We start from the raw sequence: 10140 nt of genomic DNA, 5'->3' as shown, positions 1-10140 counted from the left end.
GTGTTATGTAAAATTTGACATATACGTAGAGGAACCAGTTACTAGTACCAGTACCTATTTATCTACTTATTAAAATCAATACTAAGTAGTAAAAATAATAAGTCCAGAATTTAGGCTTCACCAGCCCTTTCAAGTATACGTAGTTAGGAACAACAAGAGCACATAATATACGTCATATGTACCTATATATATTTATTAATAAATTTAATTTTTTTTTGTATTTCTGATTTTATATTTGAATGAATTGTCTATGTGATCAAATTTAAAAAACAATATCTGTTAATTGTTATCTCTCGTCGGTTTTCTATGATATTTTAATTTATAAGCTATTTTTTTTTTTTAAATGTAGAACATTTACCATCTGTACCTATATATAAAATGAGCAAATTGGTTAATAATGTGAAATGAACATGTTTCAGTGTTGTGAGTTATGAGTATACCTATTTTTATGTTTTGCACATTTCAGTATTTTACATAAGTACACCTAATCATAATTTAAAAGATTGTGAAAATCAAACGAGAAATAACAGATAATAGATGTTTTTCCCTTAAATTTTATCATAGGTCAATTTTTTCTAATATCAAAATTAACACAAGATTTTTTTTTATTTATCACACTGGGAAAGAGACCACTTTATTATCCTCTTATATGTGTCCAATAATTGTTCGTCCCCTTAACGTGTCTCTGAGATGAGCTTGTCGTCCTAAATTCAGTTTATATTAGGTATATAAAATATTCACTTACGTTTTAGAAAAAAACGAGTTATAAAATAAGTTGTTTGTTGGATCACCAGAACACCAGATATTTGTATTATATTATGTTCCGTGACGTTGTATATTATATGATTATTGTCATGAGTAGGTAATATAATTTACACGCGTCGGAAATGGTGTCTGGAGCATTAAAGTCAAATGAACTTTCACTACGACAACATGCAACGGTACTTGAACCTGTGTGACTGTAAAAACTGCACCCGTAGAAAAGTAATATACCTAAGAAAATGTTGGATATAAGTACACTATACACGTTTACATCGTGGTTACCTATATTATGTATACCTAGGTAATGTCAATTGTCAAATAAACGGAAAAGCGAAGACGAACAAAGCAATTTATAATAATAATAGGTATGCGTATCTATATGTATATATTTTTAATAATTTAGTAGGAAAATAAATATAAATTTAGAATTGTATAAATGATATGCTGTTTTACACTAAACGCTTGTGTTGATATAGTGTGGACACTGGACAATATGGTTATAGCATAATATGATTAGCATACATTGGCCGTATGAAAGAAGAAAGAAGCTATCCAATACCCAGTGGTGTCACTTTTTTGCTTGATATTAATAAGTTTGTAGATGAATTTTATTAGTACAATAATATATTATATCTATTTATATTATAATATTATGTTAATAATAATTGTTATTTTATGATCAATTTATGTATAGACGTGTCGGTTATTTTGTTATACTTAATATTTGTTTGTAATTTATGTAGGTAGGTATCTACAATTATAAAAAAAATTGTGTTAGTTAAATTTTGTCGCCAAATTGAAAATATAGGTATTTTTTTATTTAATTTTTTATAATATTAATTAACATTAAAAATTACAATTTTTATTCTAATAATTATTATTACGTATGTTTATTATGTATCACCATTATTATATTATTATAGCATTATTAATTATTTAAATAATTTCCTAACATGTATTTAATTTAATGATGAGTATATAGGCAGTATAGCAGGTAGGTATATACAACTTTTCAATAAAGAAACCGCAATTATAGTAATTAGTTACTAATTATTAATTGTTATAATAGAGATATAGATGTAGGTCGGGTGACACGAATACTAGATAAATAAAAAAAAACTCAGAATTGAATACTGCTCATATCAATTTATTATTTCCTAAAAATGCAGTAATGTATTTGTTATTAATGACAAAATAAAATATTAATATAATGAAAACAATTATTTTGATTTTAAATGGCTTAATACACTAATAAGGATTTTTTTAAAAATAGTATATTTTTCAATGGTAAGACGAAGGGTAATTTTTCTACAGTATGTATAATAGGTACACATGATAATATATAATATCATAAATGAATTCGTCAGTTAAAATCAATGCTGATTTACATTTATAATAATGCTAATGATAAGAAGTATAAAACAGTTTAACAACTTAATATATAATAATAACAATATTTACAAAGTATTTAGGTATATGTACACAACATGGGTAGTCTGTGATGCGATTATTCGAAACAATTCAGTCTTCATTTTTTCTTGTACCCATCATGACCATGAGAATCATGGTGCTCCTCGTGGTGGTGATGGTGTTCCTCTATCGGGAACCATTCAGATATCCACACGGGCTTCCAAATTTTCTTCCACGCTGGCAGCCAAATTTCTTTCCAGTCGGGTATCCAAATCTGTTTCCAGTCTTCCTTCCATTCCAATTTCTTGTCTGGGATCCAGATCTCGTGCTTTTCTGTTTTCCATTCCTGTTTCCAATCTTCCTTCCATTCGAGCTTCTTGTCTTGAACCCAGATCTGTTTCTTTTCAGTGCGCCAGATTTGTTTCCAGTCTTCCTTCCACTCTAATTTTTTATCCTTGACCCAAATTTGTTTCTTTGCGGGCTTCCAAATCTGTACCCAGTCTTCCTTCCATTCCAGCTTCTTGGACGGAACCCAGATTTGTTTCTTCACTGTCTTCCACACTTTCTTCCAGTGGACCTTCCACACGACTTTCTTCTTCCACAGGTCGTGCGCTTCGTACTCCCATCCGTGGTAGTCCTTGCCAAGGTGCTTGGACCCGGGCACGTATGCCTTTACCAACTCGGGGACGTGTATCTTATGCCAGTCGGGTACCTGTTCTTCCTTCCACGCGGGAACTTCGATGTGCTTCCACACCGGCTTGTAGACCTTCTTCCAGTCGGGCACCTTCACTTCCTTCCAGGCTGGCACGTCGATGGACACCCACACTGGCTTGTATATCTTCTTCCAGTCCGGCACTTGTATTTCTTTCCACGCTGGAACCTTGATCGGCACCCAGATGGGCTTGTATACTTTTTTCCAGACCGGTACGTGCACTTCTTTCCAGCCTTGTTTCTTCGTCGGCACCCATATCGGCTTGTAGATTTTCTTCCATGAGGGCTTCCAGATCTGTTTCTTACCCGGTTTCCATGTTTTCACCCAGTCGGGCTTCCAGATGAGCTTCTTCTTCCAGTAGCCTTTCAGGGGTTCATGGTGGTGCTCGTGATGGTGGTCGTGGTGGTCATCGACGCCATAACCGTGATCTGGCACTCCAATGCGGCTTTGTGCGACTGCCGGTTGCCTATATATACAGTATAAAATGAAACACGTGTTAGGTATCTATATATCTATATATTTTTATACTATTGATATATTATACTCGTTGTTGCGTATATGTTATTATACAAATATAGTGAATAGTCATACCGCGAGGTAAAAGTCATCCTAACGAATTATTATTATTTAACATACCTATGATATGATAGTATGATACCTATGATAGAGATGATATGTCAATATATGCGCGTAGGTATAGTCAATTTCTTTAGTAACTCTGTCGTTTTTCTTTCTTTTATCTATTCATCATCGAATACAAAGTCATTTTTTAGAAAAATCTATATTTCTATATTCCACATGCGTTTTACTTTACAATAGGTTTTCCGCGTTTGATTTCCCATATCATTGTTGATTGTTCGAATGTTATGAAAATTCGGCGCCATAGTCGTACCGTATATATACGGCATAATATACGTACTCGCGTTGTTCTTTTTATTGTCATCGTTTTCGCATTGAAAGTCATACATGGCGGATATCGATTTTTCACAGTTTTCTCTATAGATTCACTTTGTAATTTATTCGGCAAACAATATTTATTATGATAGTAATAATAAATCGATTGAATTAAAAAAATAATAATAATAAAAATAAACGGGACGTCTTTAGGCAGAAGATCGGTTTCACGCGGATTTCTCTTTGTTCCGAAAACCGATAAGGACCGTCATCGTTTCGCGTGGTTGTATTATTTCGATTTGAACGTACTGCAGAACAATCGTAAGACTCCCTAGGAGATTATATATATATATATATATATATATGAATTTCGAGTGCTGTAATAAAAACACCCACCTGTTATCTTATTAAAATAGTCGTTACTCTCAACACATGATAAATGCGTTCGGTGAAAACGTAAGTTACGGCTTTATGGGTAATGGGTGGATGCAAATACAATAACTATTGATGACAGCGGATAAAACGTCGATACATTATAATAGTATGCATATTTTTTCAATTGTTAAGTGAGTATGTTATATTTTATAAAAATTCGCGTTCAGAAGAATTAAGAAACCATGGCATTTGCGCGAATAATAAATTATGGTATTTCGTCTATAACACATTTTTATACATATTATCATGCCATCTAACTGTTTCGTATTACCGTTAAAAACGAATTATCATTTTGTGACTACGTTTACATTTCACAAATTTATTATATAATACGTATAATAATGTCCTACTATTATCAATATCTTCTTCAAAAACGAGTTTAGTAAAACGTGATTTGCATATGTAGTAGAACGTTTGCTGCAAATGAGCACAAAGAATAAAATAACTGGAAAAAACGAATAGTTCCCGGAAGACGTTGACGACGACTAGCCGATAATCAGATTTTAAGGTCACTAAAGGTTCAGCGACATTGAGTCGGATTCGAAAAAACAAAAAAACTACGTTTAATCTACACCGTGCTCTTATTTCTTATTAGTCTTTTGTGGCGTGTTTATATGTATTATTTGAACGATCTAAGGAATTAAAGTATTTCGAAGACGCATCTTATAACCATTAAACCTTCTTATATAGGCATCTATGTTCAAAAATCGGGGTAATTTTCCCAACGGAATGTGTGTACTTACTGCAGACCGGTTTGTGCGTAATCATTGATTGGCGACTTTTTTTCACGCTTGAGGGATGTTGATGACGCGTCGTCGTTCGGGAAGGCCACTTGCTGTTGCGGCAAGTCGACCGCCTTTGACCAGACGAGGGTGACGTGGACGAACAACGCCAGGAACACCTAGAAAAGAAAGGAAAAAGGGGTTGAAAACGTGTTAAAAAATAATGTAATATAAATACGACATAATGTAATACATATAACGTCGCCGCTAATGTATAGGTATATACATATATAATATTATGGGTAGTCATTTAAGTATACGCGTTTTGCCGCTTTCACTGTTCCGCGAATGCACGTGTTTATAATATTATTATATATAATATGGTTTACGTCCCAGGGAAATATATTATATACAACAACATAAGTAGTTGACTCTCGGGTAGGAGGCTGTTTTTTTTAATATCCGGAAATCACGACTAAAAGTTGAACTCGACTTTCACTCGAAATATATACACTCATTCGGCGGCGGATCTACGCGCAAAATAATAATATTATTATACGCAATATCATATATTATTATGTCTATATTGGTAAAGGTAAACGCGTATACATATACAATAATATATTATTATTATTGTCGTTTCTATAATATACAAAAATAGATCTGCGTGTCAAAGTATATACCTATAGGTAGCTATAGGTACCTATGGCTATATGTATATATATCAAATAATATGTATGGTATGCCGTAAGCGTTATCGAAGAAATATTTTAATCGAGTCGCGTCACTGGTATGGCGTAGTAGCACAAAATTGAAAAATAATATCAAGCGCCGGTCAAACGAAACGTGACGTATATCTGGTCCATAATTTAACGCTGAGAGTAATAGTAGTATATGGTACGGGCGTATGGCGTAACCGGTGAAAGCATCCCGGGCAAAAAGAAGTGCGTGTTTCGACGCGTTTTAATTTTTTTGTTTTTCAATGTCGCCCTTCTTTGCGAGCAGTTTTTTTTTTCATCATTGCGTAACGATTTTATATCCGATATAGTATTATTATTATTATTTATTCGTATCGACATAACGCGTGTAGATGAAGCGAGATCCGATGTTTACGGTGAAAGTTTGACACTCGTAATCGTATATTTATCCCTCGGACATGCAACGGTGGGCTGAAAAGTTGAATTGAATAATATTGTACACGGTTTAAGATATTGTGGCTATATCCGGACGAGTCGCGCACATAATACGCGTTATATAACGGTTTTATGCGTGTAATTATATATTTCGGCGATGGATTAGGTATACATAGTGACATCAATAAAATATGTAAAAATATATGGATAATCGAATACGAAGGAATCTTACAGTATATAATAGTGTCCGATTGAAAACAATAATACAGTATCGATGTTTTAGTTTTTTTTTTTTTGCGAGTAGGTATAATAGGTAATTATATACTTTTTAAAATAATGTTATAAAACAAAAATATCGCTGTATACCGTATTGTCGATTTATCGATGTCTATACTACATGACAATATATATATATATATATTAAAATAATGATTTGGCTCTCAGGTTGAGTGGGGTAGTAACATCGAAATAGCGCGGATGTATCTAACCCCAACGTTGAATTTAACTATTATAATACTTGAGGAATTCACGGGCATGGGTGTGCTTATAGAACAGTTTTGTAGATCTGGCCTAAAGTAATATTTTGAGAAGTTCCTATTGTATGAAATCAATTTCCCATTACAAATAAAAAAAAAATAAAAATTAATTTTAAGCTAATTTAAACTTGCAATTAACAGGTCATTAATTTAAAATGGCATGTCTAAAGCGTATCTGAGTAAATACCTGTAGTTTGTCTTGTTCGAATAAATTCTGATTTTGGTGTAAGTATATCCACATATAAATAAATAAAGTTTGTGTGCATAAAATTACTATATAATGTCAACATATATAACGGATGGCTTGATGTAAAGGGTTAACGGTAAACATGTACCTATATAAATATGAATAATTTGTTGGAAATTTTGTGGGTCAGTCAAAATAATATATAACCTATAATATGTTGTTCCTCGACAAAAATCTGAGTAAGTATATCCGAGTTTATATATTACGTATAATAAGTTGCCACATGTTTGGAGGTATGTGGAACTCAATCGATCAGGCGCTCAAATCGTTATTCCTATTTATATAATTATATACCTACTACAGATGAAAAACCAGTCACATTGACCTAAAATCTCGAACATGTTCAAAACGAATCGTCTAAAAAATGCTCACAATCAAGTTTCGCCAAATTGCCCTCGTTTACGTCTGTAAAACTATAAATTGTATACATAATCTAGTTTGTTTATATTTTATAATAATTCGCTTATGTATACACAATATGTGCGCGCGTTACCCTATAACGAACACATTATTAAAAAATATCCTTCTGTAAATATAACGCACTTAGCTCAGAAGAAAATTTGATTTTTTTTTTTTAGTTATTGAATTAATGACGAAAGAAATTGTAAAATAAAAAAAATGTCAGTTAGCTTACTATTATATGTGCATAAAGTAGAAAAAAAGGGTGTAACAGTCATGAAAAGGAGTATTTGGTTAAAAAATGTAATACTTGGAGAAAATTATGTTGTTTTCATAGAGTTTGCACATAGTATAGGATGATGCTAGTTCACGATAAAATTATATTCTACCCATTAAAGTCGTGTTATCGAGGAATACCGCGGAGAGAGAGAGAACTGTAACCCCGGCGTTAAAGTCTCCGGAAGAACGCGGGAAAGCGCGCGTGAGAACGGTCGCATGCGCGCGGTAGACTAAAGCAATTTGCAAGCTAGAACACTATTGTGTAGTGCGCGAACTCGGTCCAAATATAAAGTGCTATTACTACACTATTATTATTATTATTCAGTAAGAAATATTTATATATATATATATGTGCGCATGAATTTCGGGAAATGGTGTTTACACGAAAAGGATATCCATTATTCGTTTTATGTATACATAGGCAAGTGTACAAAAACGTGAAGAAGAGAAATTGTGAAATAAATATTACAATATCATATTATATATATATATATAGTGTCGTGATGTTCTATTGTGAACGAAAAAAAAAATATATTATAATATAAAATCAAATCATAATTAAACGCGCTTTCAGAGTGCGCCACTCTTACTGTACTGATATAATATACAATATCTGCTCTGTATATACACTCTTCAAATATGTCTGCACAATAAACACATAATATATAGAACAATAAGTGTGGTGTATACTGTATACTATACAGACAACAATTATAATGCACTTATAATGAAACGTGATTTTTGAAAAGCATGCTTTGCGCGATGAGAGGTTTAGAAAAACTTTGGTAATCGTAAACTCCTGTTCGTTTTATATATTTATAATATTGATGATAAAAGATACGATATGCACTGAGTATCGTTCTACTAAAAAAAAAAATTACAAGTAAAAGTAGGTAATATTTCGCTTTACAAAAAGAAAACGGTTATCACTTTAAGTTTGACGCACGATTTTGAAAAATGTCAAATGATAATAATTATATACCCACTGTGACGGCGTAGTACAAAGAAATAAAATCCGAAAACTTGATCGTAATAATAATGTATGACATCGCACAATAAACGAAAAATAATATATAAAACGAACGGTTATTATTACTTTTTTTTTCCCCGAAACACATGCAATAGCTATATATATTGTTGATCTTAAAACGCGGATTATATCAAATGAATTTTATGAAATATTGTTTATATTATAGCGTAATAATATTATTAATCGATATCGTTATATAATAAAATATGATACATTATGTTTATTACTAACCACTATTTGGTGGCGATCCATAATGATTCGTGTTCAGTGCTTGTGCGTTTGTGTGTGTTTACTTGCTGCGAGCCACCACGATGTCTGCAAGTCCGTTGCCGATTGACATGTAGTAACAGATCTCCGAACCGTTTTATATCGAGTCGATCCGCCGTCGACGGGGCAAGGTCGTTTGTCCCTACCATATCCTCCCCCGAAAAGAAGACCGAAAATATGCACGCACTTTCTTCCCGCGCCGCTATTGCGGAAGGCGAATGATGACTTTCACGCGCGCGTCGCGAGTATAGGTGTACCTGGACAGTGGAGACTCGCAGCGCACCAAACATACGAAATGTATTATTATTACTATTATTATTATTATTATGGTTGTTTGTGATGTGACGTCGTCGAATTATTGCTAATCGTGTAATACGCGGTAATTGTATAGGTATACTATGCAGATACGACTCGATCGCGACACAAGTTTATGGTAGACGCGACGAGTTTAAGGACGCGCGGTCTTTCATTTCGTCTGCTTCCTCGGTCAGTTCGCGTTCTCGTTGTATCGATCATTTTCGCGCGGACGAGTGCTATACGCAGTCGACGACGAGATTTCAAACGATATCATATTATTCATCATAATATGTTATACTGCAATATTGTTTATCATTACTACACGCATAATATTCGATATCGTTGCAGTGTTTTGAAGTTTTTTCGGCTCTTGCGGCATTACGGCATACGTGCACTGATGTCATATTGCGTTTTTTCTCCGGTGATTTAAATTTATTGTGATTATTGGCATTGCATTTTTTCAAAACGCGTATAATACGTCCGTTTTTCAAATCTAAAAAATATACAGTTTTTATAGTACCTATATATTTATTATTTTTGTCTTTGATTTTGTTATGTTTTTTTTTTTTTTTTAGTGTACAGTAGACCACAGAATAAATAATTATATTTTATCTTATTATCCATGACGTATCCTATACAATCGTACAATTTGAACAACGTATACAATAATAATATGTCACTTAAGGCCCTATATACATAGACGATTGAGCCAGCAAAGTAAACATTTTTCAGAGCAGTAATATTTGTTTAATCTTTAAACGAAATAATTTATTATAAGTATGTATATGACTAATGATCATACAATTATACAATTCAATTAGCTTAATGCACAATCATTATAAATTCAAATTTGTTTAGTTTGTAGAAACCATAATATTATGGTCAATTACAAAAATTAACCGTATAAAAATCGTTTGCGTTTACAATATAAAAAATAACTGATATAGCTACTCGTATTTTATAATATTTCTAAAACAAAATCATAATTATCTTTAAAAATAAATAAAACATATGTTT

The 10140-nt window shown here is 32.5% G+C and overlaps 1 protein-coding gene across 1 annotated transcript; it reads right to left on the bottom strand.

Annotated features, from left to right (window-relative positions):
• Positions 1–1888: 1888 nt before the first annotated feature.
• Positions 1889–8935, bottom strand: LOC113554900. The gene is made up of 3 exons (XM_026958990.1): positions 8791–8935; positions 4957–5114; positions 1889–3350 (listed from the first exon to the last, which is right to left on the bottom strand). The coding sequence occupies exons 1-3, from the start codon at positions 8809–8811 to the stop codon at positions 2291–2293; spliced, it is 1239 nt and encodes a 412-aa protein (XP_026814791.1). The 5' UTR covers positions 8812–8935; the 3' UTR covers positions 1889–2290.
• Positions 8936–10140: the final 1205 nt, after the last annotated feature.

The sequence above is a fragment of the Rhopalosiphum maidis genome, chromosome 2 (genome assembly GCF_003676215.2).
Source record: "Rhopalosiphum maidis isolate BTI-1 chromosome 2, ASM367621v3, whole genome shotgun sequence".
NCBI lineage: Eukaryota > Metazoa > Arthropoda > Insecta > Hemiptera > Aphididae > Rhopalosiphum > Rhopalosiphum maidis.
Note: the sequence above shows the minus strand (reverse complement) of the source record. Positions and strands in the feature narration are given on the sequence as shown.

Coding starts and splice junctions, on each gene's coding strand:
- LOC113554900 (XM_026958990.1), bottom strand. CDS start 8,811: ATGGATCGCCACCAAATAGTG. Junction 5,115..8,790: donor TGGATCGCCACCAAATAGTG/GTTAGTAATAAA, acceptor TTTCTTTTCTAG/GTGTTCCTGGCGTTGTTCGT. Junction 3,351..4,956: donor TACGCACAAACCGGTCTGCA/GTAAGTACACAC, acceptor CTGTATATATAG/GCAACCGGCAGTCGCACAAA.